Below are 23,917 nucleotides of genomic sequence, written 5' to 3'. Positions count from 1 at the left end.
TCCGCCTATGTGAATCCCGAAAAATAATTTCTTTGTGAATTTAGAGGGGTTTCCTTTGCATGCGCCAAAACCATCCCGTGCTGTTCTTAAATTAAATTTTAGATATAAATAAAATAAATTAATCTCGCATTTACAATATTCCTAATTTTCTCATAGATGTTTGGACAAAATTTGTCCTTCAAGACTGCAACAAACAAGTTATTCGTGAAATTAATTGCTGCTGATGGGCTGTGCGTGGCTTTTGAAAAGTCATCTTGTAGGCAGTTGGTGGCAACGAGGGTTTTTGGAAAAAATTTTGAGGAAAGCAAATCGAGAGAATTTCACATCAAACCATCCTTTCGCAGCTCGGTCACCTTAAAAAACGAAATTTTAAAATTAAGGTTTCTACTTATTGGGAAGTGTTTTAGCAGATTGTGTTAGACTGAAAACCTGAAGCTTATGCAACTGGCGACGCAAATTTAACACGCTCAGCGGAAGTCTACGAGCCACAATATATAGAAAAAATTTTCAGAACTTATGTTTGAAGGTGCTTTTTTAATATTTATCAAATAAATAATATTTAAATGCTTGTAACTAACCTCGGAGGCTTAATTCCTCCATAATTTATACGTTTTAAGTGGTTTAGATTCAGAAATTGGTGTAATTATTAGTATAAGAAAAACAACATTAGTTTTCTAGTAGCACAAAACTATTTCATTTTTTATTAAAAAATTATTTGTAGTCACTGGGTAAAGTAAATGTTGGAAAAAGGTCTTGCAAATAGTTGAAATAGATGCCAGGGGTGTTGTGCACAATCCAATCCATGTAATAAGCCACGTCAGAGAACAAGGGAAAAGCGTCAGGATCGCACACTTTGGCTTCTGCGCCATTAATTTTGACTTTTTTTGATTTGGCAAAGCTGACAATGCCTCTAATGAACCACCTTCCGTCTTTTTCGAGTGAGAGGCTGCTGCCACTGTCTCCGTTGCACACGGTTGTGCCTAATTTAAACAGAAAAATAAATAAAACTTTTATTTTGTTAATAAAAAAATCCATACCATTTGTATAACCGGCGCAAAAATTGTCTCCGGGCTTCAATCGCGCTCCGTAATATTTCCTCAGACTGTGGTAGCACTCCAAGTGTGATCTTATCGGTATTTGAGCCTCTTGCAGCGTCTCAGGGTGAGAGTAATTCTTAAAATATCCGTAGCCAGCCACCTTTATTTACACATGACGGTTTAAAAGATGGATTTATCTAGGATTTTGAACCAACCAAAGCGGATTTTCCGGCGACGGCGTCAAGATTGGTGTCTTCGTTCCATAGACAAATCGGGCGTACGTGATCAGTCAGTTCAAATCCTTTATCGAAAATCATGAGACCAACGTCGTAGTGGAACTTCCCTCTCGAGTACTTTGGATGAACTTTCAGCCTGCTGGGCTATGAGAAGCCGACAAAAATCATGTTATATTTTACCTACTTAAAAATATAATTGTTACTGTTTTAATCTGAATCTCAGTAGAATTAAAGACCGTCCTGTTATACATCCCAATGGTGACTTCGAAGTCCTCAGCTCTTTGTCCTTCGATACAGTGGGCGGCTGAAAATGGGGGCAAAAAATTCATCCAACGCTCTTAAAATAAAATATTTTAAGTAACCACCAGTCAAAATTTCGCAACGCCCACGCGCGCATTTGTGACGGCCCTCATTGCCGATCGGGTCGAATTTGGTCTTAAAACACTCCCAAATAAATTGCACTTCAATTAACATGGCCCTTTTTTTAATTTTAGCCCAGGGTAGACGCCAATCCTGACGAAATGTACTCAGGGTGAAAATTGACAAATTTGCCCGGTTAATAACTACGGCGCTATGGGTCAGATTCGGAATTTCCGCACACCCTTAGTTTTTTCTTGGTGAGAACTAACCGAATCTCGGGTTTCGAGGCCCCCGAGCTCATAGTTCCCCCGCGGTGTAGGCCAATCTCGTGGTAAAATTAATTCTGCGTTTTATAGGCGTATTTTCAACCCCCGCCCGCCACGCAACAAGGCCCACTTTTGTATTATTTTTTTTTAAATCTCCTATGGACCGGATCTGGTTTTGCATACCCCGGCACACTTTTTGGCACCGTTTTGCGTCGCCCACGCGGTTTTTTGAGCGGAAATTCTCCTATTTGGCGATTTTTAACCATTTTCAACCAGAATCTTTGGGTAGCGTTCTACTCGCGGGGGCTTCGAGGAGAATTTAAAAACCTCCCGGGCTTGGACTTGCTTTTGCCCACCCACCCCGCCCCTTAACTCCCCAAACGTCTGAACCGATCCTGTATTCTATAGGTTGGAGCCAGAGGAAAAGCAAAAAACGCTTCCAGTTAATTCTAAAATAACTATAATATTATATTTAACTTGACAAGAAAATACATTAATAATAATTGCCTGTCAAAACTGCCCTCTTTGATACGAGACTTCCCCCGCATGCGAAGCCATCGCCCTGGATAGTGGCATGCCATGGGTGTGCCCCGTTTAGGGCTCTGCGTCCGGCCAATATCAACTGGTGCGACCTGATTTCTTCAACCTCGTCTCCTGTCTCCCGTCTGCTCCGAACCACTCTTGATTTCAGTCCGCAATTCGGGAAACTCAGGTCGTCAGAACCCCTAAAAGCTTTTTTACGCAATTCGGCGATTAGGAATTTTGGAGTTGCTATAGTGTTAATTTTTAATTTGAACATATTAGGAATTTTTACTGCTATTCCGTATTCAATCGAACTAAGTGACAATTTTATGAGTATACAAAGTTATTCATTAGACAAGCTGATAAACAAAATCGGTTCAGCCATTCACGGTAAAACCGAGGGCTTTTATTAAATACAATTTTTGTCTGTTAAATATTGTTTCATAGACTTAATTCTGACGCCGCAATTTGCTGAATTTAGTTATCAAAATGTCAAAACTTTTTAAGACAGGGATGCACAAAATCGCAAGATTGAAGTAATAGGACTGGAATTTAATGTTTGACAGTACCAACCGAGACCTAAAAAGGTTAGGTAGCTATAGCTGCAAATCGCTCTGTCCGCGATTGGCCACGACGTGCCAAAAATACATTTTGGTAACTTTTGGCCTGCTAAAAAGGTTTCAACCAATCAGAGAATGGATGATTGAGCATCCATATATACTCATCCCTTATCAGATTGGTTTATTTTCACTTGCTAATAAGTTAATACCAAAATGCCGTGAAAGCAAAAACGGTTTCCACGTTAATCCACCGATCTATGGCACGTTGTGTAAAATTTTCAACTGATTGTGAGTGATTCATCTGCCTGGCTTATGTAATCTGATCCTCATCGTCAACAGAATTCAATTGGCATGCTGTAATCAGAAATAAAAGTGCAGGGCACGCGGCACGCACCCGGAAATCGCAAATAACTGTAATAAATTAATAGCAAAACCTGGTATTTCAGAAAATGAAGTTTGGTCATACTTCTGATTGATTTTACAGGTGGAACGGGGGATAAAACTGACATGTCATCCGAGTTCCACACGATGGATTCGACGTAAGGCAGAATATCTACGTATGCTGTATTTGAGATATTTCCGTACGTTCTTTCGCTAAGTTGCCTCATTGTCATGCCTCTAATGAAGTACCTTCCTCGGTAGATGTTCATGAGGAATGAAACTCCAGTACCTATAAAAGGATAAAATATTTCAATATGGGTGTCCTGTATATTAATTAATTAATTTTACTATTGTAGAGATGGGTACAATGAAAAAAGTCAACCAAAAGACGTCACTGTCACTAAATATATTACGCCCACAAAACACCGCCATAAGTGGCCATAATAGCTTTTTAAAACGACCGACGCGACACCAACGGTTGGTTCAGGCAGTTCAGGGTTCAGGAAGCTCTTAGCTGGGACGAGTTCAGCCATGAGAGTCACCACCACCACCTCGCCAGCACTCCAGCAGCGGCGGCAGCGGTAGCTGATGCTGCTGCCGACAGTGGCGCCACGCGCGGCCCAACAAGTGTAATTAAGAAATGCGCGCGATAATATGCTGCTTGAGGAACTAATTGTAAGTGCTCAAAACGGGTAATTTGAAAGAGTTTAAAACGCTAGTCAGAGTATTAAAATTAACAAAATTTGTAATAAAAACATTTTTACGAAAATCGAAACTCAATAATTATAACGATGGTTCTAAAGTTGCCCATTGGTTAACCATTGGGTAGCTCGTAGCCCCTTTTGGTTTTTTTTAATTACTTACTTTTGTAATTTTACTAAATTGAATTAAAACCTGAATTGACAAAAATCGGACATAATTTGAAGGTAAAAACGAGTATAGAAAATGGTGCCCACGCATGGGTGACCAAATTAAGGTACACCTTGGGTGGTTATTTCAAAATGCATAAAAAATATGATTTTTCACTCGTCAAATAACATTTATTTATTCTGTGCCCAAAAATTATTTACCCCAACCAGCACAGTAATTATCCCATCCGAGTTTTCCGAAAGGTGCCCGCAAGCGACAGGGCACTGGCATTTTGAGATGATTTTAAAAAAATTCCAATGAAAAGTGTGTCAGGGTCAAGCATGAAATACAAAACAACCCTTTATTTAATCAACTTTTGTTAAGGTGACCATAAAAAGTGACCGTGCGGTTTTACTCACTTTCCGAAAATATCGGTTGACGCACACACAAAAACCGTGTTTGAAGAGAGGGCTGGGCAATATCTACACGCCTGCGTAAATATTCGAGACAATTGTCATCGGACACGATTTTTCCTGAAAAAGGTTTTAAGTAATAATTTAAAATTCATAGTTTTCAACCTACCGCCGATTTTAACAAATCTATACCACCATACATTCATTTTTTCTCCTTTATAATGCTTTTCTTCATGCTAAAAGAAGTGTAAATTATCTATTAATTTGTATAAGAAAAATCATACAAAGGACAGCATCGCCCACGAAAAGTACGTTGTTTGGGGATCCTCTACTAAGTCCATTTCATTGCCGCGGTTGAACAAACAAATTGGAGAAATATTAGCTGGCATCTTATTTTTTGTTCTTAGAATGTAGATCGGAAATTCGTATGCTCGTTCTTCCAAGAGATCGATGTTCATCAAATTGATACCTCTCACCTGAGAGCACGAGAATGAAGATGAGCTCAATTTAGTTCTTTCAAATAAAATCTACTTTTTAATGTAATCTTTCACCTCAATTTTACCAGTGCAATTTGTAACGTCGTTATATTTCTCTTTCAGACAATCTCCGATGTAAACCGATACATCGGTGATATCATCTGTCGGCAATTCGCATGTGTCTATTTCCAAACAAATAAAATGCATATTATCCTTTATAAATAAGCAATGAAAATTTAGTTACGCGTGAGAACAGTCCATTGCGATATAATTACTCCGATGCAACGAATTTTAGAACGGAATAATACTTCCGCTACCCAATATTTTTCTCCAACGCCACAGTTCTCAGCACTCAAATTCTCTCCATCGGTGAAGTCTGTCAATTTTTACTAAAGAGCTCTAGAGTATAAAAAATTGTTGATACTTACACGGTGCAGGGATGCGATCCTTCGCGGCCAAAGCGGCGCAAGCTGCAAGGGCTAGAAGAATAAGCGAAAATGCGCTTTTCAGCGTCATTTTCTCTGCTCCTTTGACTGTCTCGTGAAGCGAACTGGGCCTTATAAATCGCACGACTGACCGTGAGGATAAACTTAGTGTACCCAGCAATCACTCTTGTGACTTGACCCCGATCGCCTTTTTGTACTCAATATTGATAACGATTGAGATTATACAAAATAAGCCTCTATAAGTGTTGTTTTGAGCCAATTTAATAAAATAAAAATTCGTAATTCAGAGAAAAACAAATATAAATTTCCTCATAAAAAATAATTTCAAAGATATTTGTGTGAATAATTGATTTGATACACAAAATTGTTACAGAAAATTGTCACTTCATGAAAATATCGGGAGTATTTTGTACAATCCAGTTCAAATAAGAAGCAACATCTGCAAAAAACGAGTAACTGTTCGGATTGCAAACAGTTTGCACACTGCCGTTGAAATTAACTCGTTTCGCCCGCCCGAAGCTGACGATTCCTCGAATGAACCAGCGGCCACCTTTCTCAACCGAGAGGCCGCCTCCACTGTCTCCTACACACGCACTCGTGCCTGTTAATTAAAATTAAAATCTTTAAATGGTATAGCCGGCGTAGAAATTGTTGCCCGGCCTCAAATGTGATTCGCGACACTCTTCGCGCCTGCAGATCAAAAACGCGGCCGCTACCCAAGCGTTATATATCCGCGCGGCATAATAATCCCGATGATTCTTGGCTTGCGGCTCTCCACAATTATGCGGCTTTTGCATTATATTTTTTACTCACCGCGAGAAGAGGAATCTCTGTTCTGCTCCACCTCCGCCTATGTAAATCCCGAAAAATGATTTTTTTATTAATTTCAAGGCTTTACCGTTGCATGGGCCAAAACCATCCCGTGCTCTGTTCTTAAATTAAATTTTAGATATAAATAAAATAATTTAATCTCGTATTTATAAAATTCGTAGTTTTATTATAGATGTTTGGAAATCAGTAATTATTTCTCCCATACTGCAACAAATAAATTATTCGTGAAATTAATTTGCTGCTGATGAGCTGCATGTGGCTGTTGGTAAGTCGTCTCCTGGGCAGTCGGTTCCGACGAGGGCTTTTGGAAAAATTCTGAGGGAAACCAACCGTGAGATCCCAACTCAATTTACTATCAAAACCGTCCTTTCACAGCTCCGTCTCCTTACAAATCGGAAATTAAAACTGAGAAGGTGTTTTCTTATTGGGAAGTCGTGTTTCAGCATATTGTGTTTGATTGAAAACCTGAAGCTTGTGCAACGGGCAACGCAAACAGGCTCCGCGGAACAGTCTGCGAGCCAAAATAATTAGAAAAATGTTCAGTAAGTTAAGATTGAAGGTAATTTTTTTATTCTTTATACAACAGAAAAAAGGTTAATGCTTTAATCTAACCAAAGAGAATTTATTCATTTTCAGTGGTTGAAATTCAGAAAACGGTGTATTTATTAGTATGAGAAAAACTCCATTAGTTTTCTAATTGCACAAAACTATTTCATTCATAACTAACCAGTTACAAAAATTATTTATAGTCATTCGGTAAATTATGGCCGAAAATAGTCCCGAAAATAGTCGAAATTGATGTCAGGGGAGAATTCCACAATCCAATCGATGTAATAAGCCACGTCAGAGAACAAAGGAAAAGCGTCAGGATCGCACACTTTGGCTTCTGCGTCATCAATTTGGACTTTTTTTGATTTGGCAAAGCTGACAATGCCTCTAATAAACCACCTTCCGTCTTTTTCGAGTGAGAGGCTGCTGCCACTGTCTCCGTTGCACACGGTTGTGCCTAATTTAATCACAAAAATAAATATAAACATTAATTTTAACAATAAAAAAATACCGTACCGTTTGTATAACCAGCGCAAAAATTGTCTCCAGGCTTCAATCGCGCTCCGTAAAATTTTCTCAGACTATGGTAGCGCGCACTCCAAGTGGGATCTTATCGGTATTTCAGCCTCTTGAAGCGTCTCAGGGTGAGAGTAATTCTTAAAATATCCGTAGCCAGCCACCTATATTTGCACAGCACGATTTCAAAGACAGAATTATTTTGTGTTTTGAACCAACCAAAGCGTTCCTTCCGGCGACGGCGTCAAGATTGGTGTCTTCGTTCCACAGACAAATCGGGCGTACGTGATCAGTCAGTTCAAATCCTTTTTCAAAAATCATGAGACCGACGTCGTAGTGGAACTTCCCTCTCGAGTACTTTGGATGAATTTTCAGCCTGCTGGGCTATGAGAAGCAGACAAAAATCATGTTATATTTTACCTACTTAAAAATATAATTGTTACTTTTTTAATCTGAATGTCAGTAGAATTCCACACAGTCTTGTTGTACATTCCTATGGTGACTTCAAAGTCCTCAGCTTTTTGTCCTTCGATACAGTGGGCGGCTGAAAATGGAGGCAAAAAATTCATTTAAATATGCACCACAGCCAAAATTTTAACTTTCAATTTTAGACCATATTTTTCTATCATATGCAATTTTAAGTTGCCGTAATTTTATAAATCATTTCAACCGTCTAGAAAACGATCACGGTGCTGGGATGCGAACCTTCTCGGCCAGAGCGGCGCAAGCTGCAAGGGCTAGAAGAAGAAGAAGAAGCGAAAAGGCGCTTTTCAGCGTCATTTTCTCTGCTCCTCTGACTGTGTCGGGAAGCGAGCAGGCCCTTATAAATCCCGCGACTGACCGTGAAGATTAACTTGATGTACCCAATCACTCTTGTGACTTGACCCCGATCACCTTCATTTGTACCCAATTGATAACGATTAAATTTGTATAAAATAAAAGCCTCTTCGCTGTGCGTTGGTTTCAAGCCAATTTAATAAAATAAAATTTGGTAATTCGGAGAAAAACAAATATATAAATTTCCTCATAAATAATTATTTCAAAGAAATTTGTGTGAATAATAAAAAAGCAAATTTATTTGAAACAAAAAAATTTTGTTATAGAAAAAAGTCACTTAATGAAAATATCTGGAGTATTTTGCACAATCCAGTTCAAATAAGAAGCGACATCAGCAAAAAACGAATAACTGTTCGGATTGCACACAGTTTGCACATTGCCGTTGAAATTAACTCGTCTGGCCCGCCCGAAGCTGACGATTCCTCGAATGAACCAGCGGCCACCTTTCTCAACCGAGAGGCCGCCTCCGCTGTCTCCTACACACGCACTCGTGCCTGTTAATTAAAATTAAAATCAATAAAATGGTATACCACCTTGAATTGAGACGACAAACCATTTCTGTAGCCGGCGCAGAAATTGTCGCCCGGCCGTAAATGTTTTCCAAAAAAGCTGCGGTCACTGCTAAAGCACTCTTTGTTCGATCTGATCGGCAGACGAGCCTCTTGAAGACTGTCGGGAAGGGAGTAGTCTTCAAGAATTCCAAATCCAACCGCCTTAAACAAGGAAAAATTTAAGTTTCAAATGAATAATAGAGCCGCAAATTTATTTTTTTAAAACAAAACTGACAAAAATGAATATTAAATATTATGAAGGAATTTTTGGCAGGGTCTAAACTAGGAGGGTTTCAATGGTAAAAATTTAAATACGTCTTTGATGAAGTTTCTGAGCACACCAATCGATTCCTGAGGGTCGAATTAGGTAACGTGGATATTTTTTTTCCGACCAAAATGTCTATAACGCAAAAATAACTTTTTCCCGCCAAAACAATATGAACGTAAATGCGAGAACTGCGCATACGTGAGAGCTAGACAAAGATGACATTCATACAGGTGGTCTCTCTGCAAGTGCTCAAACCAGCTCTCACGCATGCGCAGTTCTCGCATTTACGGTTTGGCGGGAAAATAGTTATTTTTTGCGTTATAGACATTTTGGTCGGAAAAAATATCCACTTTACCTAATTCGAGTAATTCGACCCTCAGGAATCGATTGGTGTGCTCAGAAACTTCGTCAAATATAGTCATTAAAAATTTTTAAAGCTCACCACGCCTAATTTTCCTGCTACTCGGTCCAAATTCGCGTCCTCATTCCACAAACAAATGGGACGGACGTTGTCAGTCAATTGAAACCCGGAGTCGAAAATCATGAGACCAACATCGTAATGGAACTGCCCACTCGTGTAATTTGGGTGGGTGATCATCCTGCTGGGCTGGAATTGATTTATGATTTATTTAAATTATTAAAAATATGAATTCCTTATAATTACAATTTTTGTCTGTATTCTCGGATCATTTCTTTGTCTCTTATCATACATTCCGATTGTCACGAGAAAATCCTTGGCAGTCATTTCAGCAATGCAGTGAGCCGCTATATTACAAAAATTATATCAATTAATTCTAAATAAAATCCCTATTTTGTATTTACCTGTCAGAACCGCTTTTCTCGAGATGAGCGTGCCGCCGCAGATCAAACCAGACGCGGGATTCCTCAACTCGGCGTGCCACGGGTGGCTATCTCGCCGAGCGTTGTAACCAAAGAAAAAATACTGCCCTGCCTCCTGTCGTTTCACTCTTGCCACCGCTCTAGGTTTTCTTCCACAATTTGGGAAGCTCAGGTTATCCGATCCCCTGAATCCTTCAAAATTTATTAATATCAAAATAAGGGGATGGTACATTTTGTTAAATTTACCTTTTACTGGCTTTACTTGCGGTCGAGTAGATGGCAGAATCGAAATGTCTTTTGCGTGTTTCGCGATTGTGTCAATAAATTGTAAAATATCGATGTATTTTTTGTAGTTCTCCAGGTCTCTCAAGAGATAGTGAAACACTCGGAATCCTCGCAAGAAATACCGACCTTTGTATGAATTCACCAAAGCACTCTCTAAAATAAGGAATTTTAATTGAAAAGGCCGCCTTTGACGAAGTTTCTGAGCACACCAATCGATTCCTGAGGATCGAATTTGGTTTTTCCGACCAAAACGTCCAGTGCGACGTGCGAACTTTTTTCCCGCCAAAACATTTTAAACCTATTTTCGAGAAGTGCGCATGCGTCAGAGCTGGTTTGAGCACTTGCAGAGAGACCGCAGCTGTACGGATGACTTCTTTGGCAGATCCAGCCATCTCTGGCGCATGCGCAGTTCTCGAAAATAGGTTTAAAATGTTTTGGCGGGAAAAAAAGTTCGCACGTCACGCTGCGCTTTTTGGTCGGAAAAAATATCCAATTTACCTAATTCGACCCTCAGGAATCGATTGGTGTGCTCAGAAACTTCATCAAAGACGTTTTTAAATTAGATATTAAAATATTCTGGATTTTTACCATAATACGGATAGGGATCCTGGACGCAAAGAAGACTACTTTGAGGAGACTGTCGTAGCTTCTCATTCAGATCCGGCAAACCTGTTGTTCGTTGTTTAGCGAAGCATTGGTTGTAGGAAACAATTCTTCCTGATGACAAAATTTTGAATTATTAAAAACCCAATAATATAAAATAAGGTTCTAAAAAGCACTTACGACTTCGAAGCACTTCCCGCAGAAGAATAGTTCCTCTTCCCTGCACGGAAAGTTTAATATTATTAAATTTAATTCTTCAAAAGTGTAATTTAATTACAAATAATCGTAGCCATGCATAATACGGAGAATCTGCAGATTTTTCCGTTTGGCTGCCGCGGTTGAAAAGGCAGATTGGAATAATATCACTCGGCATTTTCTGCGTTGTAAAAAGATGAAAAGTTATTGTGAATCTTTCTCCTGGAATCGGAGTGTGGTTAATTTCGATTACATCTTCTACCTGAAAATTAATAAATTAATTTACATAAATTTTAGTAAATTAATTTTTTTACTTTGATTTTTTTGCTGTTGCATTCGCCTTTCACGTAAGTGTAAAAACTCGCACACGCTCCAACGTATGCAAGAATTTCTGATCCACCTCCCTTTTGAATCCTGCAGTTTGCTAAATATATAAATAAGTTCATAAAATATAATACTTTGTTAAACAAAAAACACAGCATTTACCCGAGAGAATCGATCTGGGAGAAATAATTATTCCGTAGCAACCCTTATTTGCTTGTCGAATGTACGCAGGCCACGATGAGCTACTGCTTACATTTTTGTCCCAAACGCCGCAGTTTGCGAAACTCAAGTTCTCCTCTCCGTCGAAATCTGCAAAGCACTCACGAGTTTGACGCAGAAAAAATGAGTTTTTTTGGTCTTACATGGAGCTGGAAAAACATTGCACCACGTGATGCACAGGGTACAGCTGAGAAAAAGAAGTTGAGTCCAAATTTTCATTTTTAATTATTTTTTCTCCTTTTGGTGCTGGCCAGGCGTGGTTTGACTTCTTATTCTGCGTCTGGTGTTCTACGGGATTGATGTGATTTGGTGAATTAATTATAATCGATTATTGATTCCGATTTAAAAAAAGGAAAACATTAAAAAAATAAATTGTGTCCTTCGTCTCGAGAAAGGGAAAAAATATTAAATTTTTGTAGAGTGAATTAGTGGATAGTTTTCAATTTCAAGCTAGGCTTTGCAAGCACTCAAAGAGTGTATTTTTATACACGAAAAACTGTTCTTCACGTCTGAATCACCGCAACAACAGGTATCGAAAAAGGAGAAAAATAATTAGCCGCGCAGGCATTCAAGTCCATTTACATTTCGCGCTCAAGGTCACAGACTTGCTCTCTCAATTTGGGAAAATGCGCTAACCCAAAACATAAAAAGAGCGAAAAATACCCTTTTTTAATTTATGAATTAATTTTAAAGGGATTGAATACACTCTCAAATTTATTTCTACTTCTTCAAGTTTTTTTTTCAAAAAGTGAGAAAAAATGTGTCTTCTTAAATTAAAGAAAGTTTAAAAAAATGTGAAAAATCATTTTAGATACCAATATAAAGGTAAGAAAAAACCAAAAAATTCCCAGGTTGCATGACGTTTAAATTTATGAGAAAATCGGCTCACTAAAGTCTGCATTTCTTCCTTAAATATAAAAGATTTCGATTTTTTTTTCTACATTTAGGGAATTTTTTATTCAAAATTCACGCACCAATGGATAGATCGCAACAAAGGGGATCGAAATCCAGTGTAAAAAAGTCGTTAATAACATTAACAGAATTTAAATTGAAAAGATTCGCTAAGCAAGTAAGCGCGCACTCACCGCATTGACGTGTGCCCGCCCAGCCCACTCGAGTCGCGACTGCCTCGTGCCTTTCCTCTTTTTTAATATATTAAAAAATACGATGAGGAGTTCGCAGACCCGGCCAGCGAGTGCTCAGCAGCGCTGCGGGAAACCTGCTCATTGTAATTATCTCCTCTCCATCTGTCGACTATAAAAGAAAGGAAGAGCCATCAATTCAGAACAGCGGCTGGCAATTTTCACCAGCGGCTGACGGCTAGCGTGGCTAGTTTGAAAAGACATTACTAATTATTTGACCATTTTTTCATCGGCGGCTGAATTTGGCTGGCTAAGAATTTTTCTATTTATTTATTTCTATCAAGAATTTGTGTTTCTTGATTTTATGGAAATTTCCAAAATTTTAATTCGAAGTTTGATTTTATTTGGGTTATTCTCCCCACCCACCGCTCTCATTTAGCCGATAGGCAGAGAGAGAAAGAAAAAAATTATATAATAATTTCGCATGATCCAAATCTAATTCGTAATTAAACAGCTAAATTCAATGCAATTCTTAAGAACTTTTGGCGCTCTGAATCCGACAATGAGAAGAATCTTTGGCTCCGCCCACTTTGGCGCCACTATCACCGTTCCCCTCATTAATCCCCACAGGTGATTGTGATTGTTTTAGTTCCGCTCTGCCGGTCCGCCATCTTGCTCCAATCATTTTAGCCTCTATTATTTCTTACTTCCTTTTTACTTCATGGAAAATCTCCGAGAACCCGCAATTCCCGGATTAGATGGGATGATACCCGGCTCAAGAATGTCTAGGATGCTGAAATCACTGCGGTAAGTTTTGCAATGACTGGAAAATCCGGCCGGGTTCGTGACGAAATTTGCCCGCTTTTTCGGCAGACCCGAGTTGGAAGCCGAATTTACGGCTTTTCTCTGTGGATTGGGCTGCAACAACTGGCGGTTCATCGTCGAGCAGATGTTGATGGACGTCTCCGTGCAAATTATCCAGCAGAACAAGTGCAACGAGAAACAGTACGACGAGATTGGGTCTTTCGCTCTGGCTGCCTTGTATGTATCATACCTTTGATTTATTTCGGGTTTCGGGCTTGAATTTCATGACCACTTTTCAGATTAGTAAACGAACTGGACAAACACAGGGCGGATGCTAAGCACACGAGCGAAAAATACGTGGCTTTGGTCTGCAAATTGGAACAGATGCGTTCCATCAACTTCTCCAGACTGTCCAACTTTGTCGTTGAGAAAATTTCCAGGTATTAATATTTTTTTTAATAATTCAAATCAGGATTTAGGACAACTAAAAATTTAAATTCCACACAGCAAGATTTTCAGCTCGAGGCAGGTGAATAGCGCCAAGTTAGTCTACCTGAGCACCGCCCTGAACAAGAAAAATAACGACCTGAAGTCGTTCGCTTGGCTTCTGCTGCTGCTACTGCTGAAGAAGGCCTCTTTCGTGTCCATGACGGCCGTGAGCACCTGGCCAGAGGGAATGCAGCAGCTGCCACGCCCACTGGCGTCCGCAGTCGACCCTTTTCTGAGCAACAAAGACCTGCTGAAGTCCCTGGCTCTGCCTAGTGTGATCGGATCGTACCTGGTTTCCACCATGACGAGCGACGAGTGGCTCGAGACGCATTTCATGCAGACCCTGCTGCCTGCCCTGCGCGGCCCGCACTCCGCCATGGCCATGCACGCCATCGCTGTGGCCCTGCTGTTCAGGGCCACGACCTTTTTCCAAAATGGAGGGCCCGATGCGAAGGTGGTGTTCTTTCGCAAACTTCTTAGCCAGGTGTTGGGCTTGAACAACTGGCCTCTTGAAAAGCTGGCCATCCGACTTGCCAAGCAGCTGCTGCCGAAGAGAACCTTCAAGGTTCACATGGAAAGGGGAGCGAAGCAAGTCATCACCATTGGTGGGCCTGGATTTGTGTTCAAAGTTACCCCAAGTTCGAGTGATACCGCTGTTCCTCTCTCGGTAATTAATTTTCAAAAACAGCTGATTAAATTTCCAGATTTTTTCCTATTGAGGAAAATTTTCTCAAATAAACTAAATCGCACAAAATTGGTCTGAAAATTCCAACTGGCATTTAGAGAACATTTTGGTAAAATCAAAATACTCAAAATTAAATTAAATTATTCGAGAATCGTCTCAGAAAAAAATAATTTTATTTTATTTAATATCTTTAACCGAATTCTGACATACATTATTTTTACTTGCAGCATTGCTATCCTCCTCTGTCCTTGCCTGCCACTTTCGCCAGAGATTTTGAATCCATTATGCTCGATCAGAAGGTGAACAATGAAATGACGGTGCGTTTTATCTTAAGGAACTATTATTTTTAATGCAACGTGTGTTGCAGAAAACCTTTTCATCCGTGATGTCGATAGGAGGCAGCCCAAGCTGCAGCACTCAAACATCTCTCAATCAGCCAACGAGCAGCTGGCCGCCCGTGATTGGAGCGAAAATGGCTCAAGAGGAGAAGAAGATTCCTCTGCCTTCCACACAAGGAATAAGTGGTAGAATATTATATTTTTGGTTCTCTTTGAGTCTATAATTATTTTATCTCGTTGTTTTAAAGCAGTGAATCATGCAGTCCTGATCACAGTGGTTCCATCTGAGTCTGAGAGTGTCACTAGAAAGAGCCCCACAGAGGTTTTGCCTCAATCCGAAGGTGATTGAAATTATTTAAACACAAAACATTATTTTAAAATTAGATTTCTTTAATTTTTCTTGAATCAAGCCTATTTTTTAGACAGAATTAATTGTTTTTTCCACGCAGATGTGAAGCAGTACGAGTTTGTGACCGTCATTTTGAAGAAACTCTCCAATCCGACGCATGGTGATGCCCACGAGGCCGCCCACATGCTGGGTAGCATCCCTGACGACCGCGCTCTGGCAAAGTTTGTGAATTTTTATTCTTCCAGGATGCGAAATAATTAAATTGTTGTCTCTTACGGGATTATTTATTTTTTACAGCAACTAAAACTGACCAGTTTCGTTGAATTCAAGCAAACCCCCTATTTTTAATTCACGAATTTTCTGCTTGTTGCAGGTGTCTGGTTCGGTTCTCCCTGGAGCACGACTTCTGCGAGTGGAGCCTGTTGGGCGTGGTGCAGTTCACGAGTTGCAACGACAGAGCACCACTGCTCAAGCGTTTCGTGCTGGAGGCGGCTTCTGCTCTCAGCTGCCCGCCTGTGCAGGTTCTCAGGGTCGAGGCCCTGGCCAGGGTGGTCGGCCGGTTCTGCAGCGAGCGACCGGCCCTTCTGACTGCCCTCATGCAGTCAAGCATTCCTCTGGCCCCAGTTCTGGTCCAGGAACTTGGTCTGAAGCCACTTCAGAATGATGTTTCGCCTTGAAGGTGATGTGTTGACACACACTTTGTGATTTTCTTCGAATTTTTCTTTTATTTTGACCGTAAACTCAATGTGCTTTGAAACAATTCTAGTGATTGCTGTGCTAATTTTAGGGAAGAATTATGAACTAAACATCTCGCTTTCGTGTCATTCGAATTATTTTATTTAATTTGATAATAAAATGTAAAACGGAAATAAATTAGCGACATTTCTCTAACCATTAATAAGCTTCAGTTTTTTTTAAATTAATTAATAAACAAAATTAACGGAAATAATCTAGTGGTGTTCAGTTTAAAATTATAAAATGGGCGGGAACAGGTGATGAAAAAAGACGTTAAGCGTTCAAGCGGTGATGCGAGTGGCTGCTTTTAACGCCGCCCTTCACGACCTGCTTCGTCGCTTTCCCGCTGGAAATGAGAATCGGCCGCCGCATTGGCTCTGCCGTCTTTTTCGAGGGAGGATCGATCTCAATAGGAAATTCAGCCGCAAATCTGCTCCTAGCCAATACTAAAATCTCTAAGGACATTGATGTATTTGAATTTTCCGAATTTTCATTTAGTGGGTCGCGAGTATAAATATTAATAATTTAAATTTAGTTAGATGTTAATGTACCTGGACCAGAAGAATAAGGTTTTATTTCATTAATAATTCAGGGAAAAAATACTAACAAATTCTAATTTAATCCTTTAAATTGTTAGATTGACAAAACAACTACAGGTAAGTAATTTACTTTTATAATTTAATTAATTACTATCTTTTGAGGAAAACTCCCATATAAAAATGTGCTTTGATATTATTTTTTTTGCCGATTAACTCGCGTGCGTCGTAAGAAAAGGAGGAGGTTTGAGCGGAGGGGCCGGATGAAGACAGAGAGAGGGAGAGAGGAAAAAAATTAATAATAGGAGTCGCGGCCGGCTTGTCGGCTCGCTATCGCTCTCTCGCAGCCAGTCTGGCTGCAAACGAGGTGCGGCGAGTCCGCAACTTTTCCTTATGCTGGCCCGTTCGTGCGCCGACCGGCAGACACAACAACGAGCTTAAGGTACTGAAATTAATTTTTAATTCTGTTCAAAATAGGATTGTGACGAGCAGATGTATCTAAATTCGTATTAAAATTTTTATTTTGCGGTCAAATAAAAATTTGAGGTTTTTTAATTTAGTAACCAATTCAAATTTCTATTTTCTAGTTGAATCTCTTAACAGGACAATCATTTAAATTAGCATTTGGCCCAGAATGTGGATGAATGGTGCGGGCAACGGCTGATGCCGCTGCCAAGGTCGCGAGTTAACAGGCGGCAGGCAGCCGCGTCGACTGCTAACGAAATTAAAAGCAGCTTTTTCCTTCTCCCACCTCGAAATCGAAACACACTCGTCTCTGTTGCGTTGAACCCACACGTGAATGAACTCTCGTGTTGGAATCAAAACACAGGCGCGACTCACACGCCGCAGTCAATTTGGGTCATTTCGTCGTTTGGCCGGCCAATTTTATTAATCGTTATTTCTCATTTCACTTGATAAGGGGAATTTGCGTCATTATTCCTGTTATTCTGCGGTTGATTCTTGACGCGCATTCAGCGTTAAATTGTGGTTTTCATTGAGATATTAAGTCGCCATGAAAAAATTAGATTGTTTCTTTGTTAAAACAGGAATTCTTTGTTTAAACAAAAAATTTACTGGTGGAAACTCTCTAAAAATTTATTTCAAATAATATTTTTGGCAGAAATTGTTTGGCATCTAAATTAAAATCAAGGATAGAGCTCATTCATGTTCTAAAATTTAGCTAATAAAAATAGTTACTAATTTAAATTAAATTAAAAACACCGCATATTATTTTTCACAGATATTTCTCACAGGAATGGAATGGAAACTGGTGATTTTCCTGTGCTGGACAATTTCTTGGCTCGAGACGAGCGGCGTCGTCATAAACGGCACCATCGGACACAAATATACCTATCTTATCAGTCAGAGTGATAATGTAGTCGTCAACTATGACATCAAAAAGGTCAGCAGAAATTAAAATGTATTTCATTTTCTATAATTTTAATAAAATAGTTAAACGTGACGAACCCAGCTCGGATCCACGTGACCAAGAGCGGAAATGAGAGCGATCCGGTGTTCGTGGTGGTGCGGCAGGGCCGCGACGTGGTGTCTTGGGACCTGCCCTACTGGAGCATGAGGTGCGCGTCCTCTTAACAAATTCCTCCCTTTTATTAATTCCCTTTTTTAAATCCTCAGTGGGCAGCAATACAACTTCGTGGCCCGCACCGTGTGTCCCTACATGACGGACTCGGCGCTCTCGGTGACCATTTCTTCGGCCAGCGTCCACGGAATCAACGTGGAAATGCACGTCAACGTGCAGGGCACGTACTTGCTCACTAAGGACAGGCCGGCCGAGACCAGCGCCACGCCCACCCAGCCCAGGTACTTCAGGTTCGAGTTTCCGCCCGAGACGGAGGTGGTTTTCGTAGAGGCTGTCAGCCCCAACACGTCCTGCGCCACGCTTTTCATGTTCAAATCGGTAATAATTCGAATGTTATCAATTTTAAGCTCTTTGCGCATGCTTTGATTATCATATAACCTACTGCGCATGCGTTAATTGTTGATTTACGTTATGCGTTTTTCATTTCAAGTGTTCGGTGCACCAGCTGATTGAGCACTCCAACATCAAAGAGAGTTATAGGCAAACTATGACCACGAATGGAGGATTAATGGTCCATGTAGGTTTTTTAATTAAACCTAAATTACTCGAAAAAAATTAATAAAATATATTTCAGCGCCACATTTATCCCAAGGGCTACTTCTACGTCGGATTTGTGGTCCACTCAAATGACGACATTTGCTCGGATAACGACACACTGGTTAGTACAATCCTTCCAAATTAACCAAAAATAAATACGTAATGATAATTGACAGACCCCAATCGACGTAACGCCGATTTCAAGCCCAATCAGGATTAAAAACATCACGCTCACCATCCACGACATCACGCACGTCGAGAGCATTGAGAGTTTGTTCAGCTTGATCGGCTTTTTCGCGGTTCTCATCGCTGTCATCACTCTCTGCTGGCTGGCCTACACGCTAGGGTATATAAAAATTTCTGGAAACTGTTTTAAAATGTATAATAAAAAATGTATTTTATTGAAGAGGAAAAGACTGCTGCGTTAGCTTTTGGACGAGGTGGCTGAGGCGGAGACGAGGCGCCAGCAGATCTGTTCCAAACAGGTGCCGTAAAATCAACATTTTTTAAAAATTTAATTAATATTTCACCTTCTAGTCCATTAGTGGGAAGTTCTGACGGAAGTAGACAGTCGGGAGCGGATGGTGACACCTCTATAAAGTATAATTTTGACTTTAGGCGAAAGGGTTGAGCTTTAATTTCAACTTTTCTGGCTTAGCCAAGAACACGGCCAGGCTCTTGACCCGCCCACTCGCGATACAAACCAAGAGAATCCAGTGCAAACAGGTACCTGTATTAATTTCAAATGAGTATTTAATTTAAAATAATTAAAAAGATTCAGACGAGGAGTTCCACGAGGTGGAGATGAAGGACATGGCTCGAATTAAAATGGAAAAGATCGAGGAGATCCTTTCAAAGTTCACGTAAGCCAGAGAATTGAATTTAAAACCATTATTACAGACGTTAATTTATAGAAATAATCAAGAAATGATGGTTTCTGACTTGTGCTGGCACAACGAGGAGGCTCTAACGGTCGTCACGCACCTTTTTTCCTGGATCCTTGGTGTTGTTATGATTTACAACGGCCTGCCCGTCATTTACATGATGCTAGTCTACCAGTTGAACATCCATAAAACGGGAGACATGGTCAGAAATCCTTATCAATTAATTTATTTCCAACTGTTATTTTAATTGAACAGGACTGGTGCTACTACAACTTCTACTGCGCGCACCCTCTGATGTTCTTCTCGGACTTCAACCACATCGTGTCGAACGTGGGCTACGGCCTGCTGGGCCTCTTCTTCCTCGTGATCATCAAGGTAGAAAGCTGGAAGGTGAAGGACCCTGAGTGCGGGATCCCGCGGCAGTTTGGCCTCTACTACGCCATGGGCTGGTCGCTGTTTGCCGAATGCGTTTGCAGCACCTGCTACCACATCTGCCCCAACAGATTCAACTTTCAAATAGGTTATTTAATTCTTCCACTTATTTACAATGCGGTGCTAGGTACCAAATAATTGTCCTCTGAGCGGAATAGTTAACAAATCTGAAAGTCGGGAATCGAATCTGGCACATGAAAAATTAAAAAAAAATCAAACTAAACACTTAAAAATAGCACAGATTTTGGCGAAGCCTAGCGGTGGCGGCAATCAGGCCTAAAAGACGCAGAATTTCACGGCGAATCTAATGAACTTTGGTTGTTCATTGCACGACCCATGGAAGCTGAGTTATTAATTTTTAAAGTCTGAAAAACGCGATTTGTGACATTTGCCAACTGTGGTTTTTGGGGCCCAGGCGGGGCCCTATGGGCCGGACGGCGTCGAATTTAGTACCAATCGACGCCCCTCAATTAGGCGCGTCTGTTCGTGTTTGGTTTTTTTTAAATCTAACCATTTTTTGAATTACTACAAATTTCTGCCGAATTTTCGAAAAAGTCACAATATAAAATAATTGCACTTTGAGCCTGACTTTTCCCGTCTAGCTGTCTGAGTTAAGCATTACTTAAGTCTTAAGTGAATGTGTTATCTAACTTAAAATCTCAGTTAATTTTTTGCAGAAGTGGAAATTTGCGTTTTTTGACAACTTCCGGCTTTCGGTTACTGTATCTAATCTCTTGCGGAAAAAATTTGACAACCCCAACAGTAAATCAACTCATAATTAGTTTGGGAATACTTTGAGACTAATTACAAGCAAATCCGATCTAAATGTTTGGACTAGAGAAATTTTGAAGTTTGAAAACATGATTTTCGAACTCTCCCTATAAGGATACGTCATGGGGAAATCCAAAATTCGTGATTTTTTTTCAAATGGAGGACACTTGAAGGGCCTTACCAACTCCATCGCACGCACAGAATCACCACCGGTCTGGAAACCGATTTTCAGATTTTTCGCGCCCATTGAAAAATTTTAACTAATTTTCTCATTTTTTTCTCGGCACACGTCGCGTATTTATTTAATGTTCTTGTGCGTAAATGATTATATTTTTGTTAAAATTCGGCCGTTCGTCCAATCGTTGACTACGACCCCTCATCGGACAGGTCTTGGGAAGGGCTTTGACCTGAGGTATTCAAACGACCTTTTTCAGGGTTCCCCGACCTGTGATCCGCTCCGAGGCCGGATTTTAATGCTTTATTTTCAGTAATTTGCCTTTGGCGATACTCGGCGACGGTTTTATTCCCTTGACTTTCACCGACCTTCCTCAGGTCACGTGACCTGAGGATTTATTGCTGTTTTTATAGCGCCAAAACTTACGAAAAATATTTAAAAATCTAAAATTCATATATTTTAATTTCAGACACGTGTTTCATGTTCGTGATCAGCGTGGTGTGCATGCTGCAGCTGTACCACAAGCGCCATCCGAGCATCACAATGCACCCGAAAAACGCGTTCGCCTTGCTGGCCGTCCTCTGCATCGTAAGCTGGCTCGGCGAGCTGCTCGACGACCACCTCTGGTGGTGGTTCGTGTTCGCCTTCCTGCACGCATTAGTCGCCTGCTACTGCGCCTTCCACATGTACTACTTTGGCCAGGGCTCCAAACTGCGGCCCGAAATGAGCTGTAGAAGTTTTGAATGGATCAGACTGGCTCACCCCGTCAGATTCACCTTCATGGCTTTGTGTAAGGTTTTTTATTTAATATGAATTATAATAAAATTAATTATTTTTATTTTCAGTTTTGTTCTTGAATTTTGGCTTTGACATTTACGGCCTGGTGGCAATGCCTGAGAACTTCGCCTCATTTTTGCTCTACATTCTGATCGCAAACCTGGGCCTCGGCACGCTGCTCTACGTGATAATGAAAGCGGTGAACCGCGAGGGCCTGTCCGTGCTGCCCCTGGCGTGTTTATTCGTCAGCATCGGCTTCTGGTGGGTCGGCATTCACTACTTCAAGCAGTTCAGCACCTCCTGGGAGAGCTCGCCGGCCCTGTCGCGCACCCTCAACAAGCAGTGCGTCCTGCTCGGCTTTTTCGACTACCACGACATCTGGCACGTCTGCTCCTCGCTCGGCCTTTTCTCCTTCTTCTGCGTGAGTTGATTTCAAAATTATTAATTGTTGTTGAATTTTAATTATTGTTTTCTGCAGTGCTTGTTCACCATGGACAAAAATCTGGAAAAAGTTCCTCGATCGAGCGTCCGAGTATTGTTTTAAACAAGATATAACTGAAAATAATGTTATTTTTATTAGTTTTTGTATTCATCAAAAAGCAAATCCATTAAATGGAAATAATACACGCTTTAGCTTTATTGCTTTTAAATATAATTTATTTTTTAAGTGCCATCAGTTTTTCTGCATTTCCAATAAATAAATCAATTATTTTTACTCTATAATTTTTTTTAAATAATTTATCAGATATGGATGACATATTGAGGATAGAACTCATGGTCGTGGTACTTGACAATGGTGTTTTTTCCGTCTCCGGTGGCGTCGGCGCAGGGGCCTGGCAGGCGGGTGTCAGAGAAGCCAGTCGCGACGGCGCCGACCGGTACCCTGGCCACCAGGAAGCACTGACAGCGGCCCTGCTTGGCGAAGTTGAAGCAGAAGGTTGGACTCCTCGAGAAGTAGACGCCGAGGCCGTGGCGGTGGCCAACGCGGCTTCCCGCCAGCCGCCAGTTGAAGTTTTCCTTCACGATGGCCAGTACTTTTTCGTAGCTGGTGGCGTGGAAGAGCAAAAACTCCTTGCTCCCCTCGCTTTCTATCAGTTTCAGCTGGTACTGCAGGTACAGGTAAGGATTCTCCACCTGAGGAAAATAAAATAATAATTTTTCTGAGACGGTTCTCCAATAAATAACTTAATTTTCGGTATTTCGATTTTTCCCAAAGAAAATTTAAAGGCCAGTTGAAAATTTCAGCCGAATTTGTGCAAAAATGGTAAAATTTAGAAACAATTTCCAAGTTTTATAATTTAAAAAAAATCATTCCACTTTAATCGCCCTTTGTCTCACCTTTTCCATCCCTTTGACAACAATTCCGCCAATTTGTAAATTCAGGTTGTGGATCATATACAGGTCGCCAGGAGAGGGCGGGACCCTGACGAGGCCAAAGTGTCGGTAGTCGTGGACACAGGTTGGAGACCAGTCAGGCGGCAGCAGCCCTTGCAGCTCGAGGTCAGTAAGGGTGCGGGTGGGGTAGGCCTGCAGGAAGGTGGTGGTAACCTTTTTCAGCACGACAGGGATGACCTGGGTGTTGTACTGCCTCTGCTTTTTCGCCCTTTGGCGACGAACACAGGGTGGAACTTTTGAGGGGGATGATGTCGCGGCTTCAAATTGGAGGGAGGAGACTGATCGCATGAGGGGAGGGGGTGGACCTCCGGCCAATGAGGATGTCGATTTGGAGAGGGTTTTCTGCAGAGGGGGTGGAGCGAGGGAGGGGTGGGATGAATATCTGGAGGGGTGGGATTTTTTCCGTAGGGGCGGTTTAGTCGAATTTGTGAAAATTAGGGTGTTCATTGATTTCGAGTGGGAATTCGAGAGTTGAGGCGTTTCAATCTCAGATAAGCAGGATGTCGATTTTGATAGACGTTTACTTAATTTTGATAGGGGTTGGGGGTGTGTTTCCCGCGAGGGGGTTGACGGTGTAGCAGGCGGTCCTCTCGTCTTCTTCTTGACTGATGAGCTAGTTTCCGTATTAGTGTTGGAAAAAGGCGAATAAAAAGTCCTCGGCCTGAAGGGTGGGTTGTTTTGGGGGGTTGGCGCTGCAGGGCGGGGGCGGATCCCTCCTTGCCGCTGCTGGAACGCCATCTCCGTGCCCAGAGTTCCTTCGTAAA

General features: G+C 41.0%; 5 protein-coding genes and 1 long non-coding RNA gene across 8 annotated transcripts; 2 read left to right on the top strand and 4 right to left on the bottom strand.

Annotated features, from left to right (window-relative positions):
- Positions 1-596: 596 nt before the first annotated feature.
- LOC135936798 (uncharacterized) lies at positions 597-5,671 on the bottom strand. Its single transcript, XM_065479749.1, has 12 exons — positions 5,529-5,671; positions 5,345-5,476; positions 5,176-5,282; positions 4,909-5,100; positions 4,794-4,860; positions 4,631-4,744; positions 3,448-3,651; positions 2,407-2,631; positions 1,477-1,577; positions 1,253-1,417; positions 1,038-1,197; positions 597-980 (listed from the first exon to the last, which is right to left on the bottom strand). Exons 1-12 carry the CDS (start codon positions 5,614-5,616, stop codon positions 712-714), a joined length of 1,824 nt encoding a protein of 607 aa, XP_065335821.1. The 5' UTR covers positions 5,617-5,671; the 3' UTR covers positions 597-711.
- A 1,304-nt stretch (positions 5,672-6,975) lies between these two features.
- On the bottom strand, positions 6,976-8,014 carry LOC135937688 (uncharacterized). Its single transcript, XR_010574525.1, has 4 exons — positions 7,886-8,014; positions 7,662-7,826; positions 7,443-7,606; positions 6,976-7,383 (listed from the first exon to the last, which is right to left on the bottom strand). It is a non-coding gene; the product is annotated as an uncharacterized LOC135937688 (long non-coding RNA).
- Positions 8,015-8,399: 385 nt separating this feature from the next.
- LOC135936800 (uncharacterized) lies at positions 8,400-12,700 on the bottom strand. The gene is made up of 13 exons (XM_065479751.1): positions 12,650-12,700; positions 11,708-11,852; positions 11,508-11,654; positions 11,336-11,445; positions 11,104-11,283; positions 11,007-11,046; positions 10,812-10,940; positions 10,185-10,376; positions 9,921-10,130; positions 9,763-9,863; positions 9,541-9,705; positions 8,833-8,992; positions 8,400-8,773 (listed from the first exon to the last, which is right to left on the bottom strand). Exons 2-13 carry the CDS (start codon positions 11,781-11,783, stop codon positions 8,553-8,555), a joined length of 1,731 nt encoding a protein of 576 aa, XP_065335823.1. The 5' UTR covers positions 11,784-11,852; positions 12,650-12,700; the 3' UTR covers positions 8,400-8,552.
- A 573-nt stretch (positions 12,701-13,273) lies between these two features.
- On the top strand, positions 13,274-16,198 carry LOC135935950 (uncharacterized). 2 transcript variants are annotated; one of them, XM_065478586.1, is made up of 9 exons: positions 13,274-13,453; positions 13,520-13,687; positions 13,750-13,890; positions 13,958-14,606; positions 14,852-14,923; positions 14,992-15,148; positions 15,211-15,303; positions 15,412-15,532; positions 15,685-16,198. In XM_065478586.1, the coding sequence occupies exons 1-9, from the start codon at positions 13,368-13,370 to the stop codon at positions 15,986-15,988; spliced, it is 1,791 nt and encodes a 596-aa protein (XP_065334658.1). In that variant the 5' UTR covers positions 13,274-13,367; the 3' UTR covers positions 15,989-16,198. The 2 variants fall into 2 exon arrangements, with proteins under 2 accessions (XP_065334658.1, XP_065334657.1); XM_065478585.1 differs by having other exon boundaries at positions 14,852-14,941.
- Positions 16,199-16,900: 702 nt separating this feature from the next.
- On the top strand, positions 16,901-22,473 carry LOC135936434 (SID1 transmembrane family member 1-like). 2 transcript variants are annotated; one of them, XM_065479243.1, is made up of 16 exons: positions 16,901-17,024; positions 17,836-17,984; positions 18,035-18,159; positions 18,218-18,500; positions 18,613-18,699; positions 18,757-18,840; positions 18,896-19,065; positions 19,127-19,204; positions 19,257-19,319; positions 19,378-19,445; positions 19,501-19,582; positions 19,634-19,805; positions 19,859-20,123; positions 21,451-21,771; positions 21,827-22,179; positions 22,237-22,473. In XM_065479243.1, exons 2-16 carry the CDS (start codon positions 17,838-17,840, stop codon positions 22,300-22,302), a joined length of 2,364 nt encoding a protein of 787 aa, XP_065335315.1. In that variant the 5' UTR covers positions 16,901-17,024; positions 17,836-17,837; the 3' UTR covers positions 22,303-22,473. The 2 variants fall into 2 exon arrangements, with proteins under 2 accessions (XP_065335315.1, XP_065335314.1); XM_065479242.1 differs by having other exon boundaries at positions 19,495-19,582.
- LOC135936436 (uncharacterized) lies at positions 22,425-23,891 on the bottom strand. Its single transcript, XM_065479245.1, has 2 exons — positions 23,097-23,891; positions 22,425-22,892 (listed from the first exon to the last, which is right to left on the bottom strand). Exons 1-2 carry the CDS (start codon positions 23,889-23,891, stop codon positions 22,500-22,502), a joined length of 1,188 nt encoding a protein of 395 aa, XP_065335317.1. The 3' UTR covers positions 22,425-22,499.
- Positions 23,892-23,917: the final 26 nt, after the last annotated feature.

This window comes from Cloeon dipterum, chromosome 2, assembly GCF_949628265.1.
Source record: "Cloeon dipterum chromosome 2, ieCloDipt1.1, whole genome shotgun sequence".
In the NCBI taxonomy this organism is placed as follows: domain Eukaryota; kingdom Metazoa; phylum Arthropoda; class Insecta; order Ephemeroptera; family Baetidae; genus Cloeon; species Cloeon dipterum.
The sequence above is the reverse complement of the archived record's forward strand: the minus strand, read 5'-3'. Positions and strand labels throughout refer to the sequence as shown.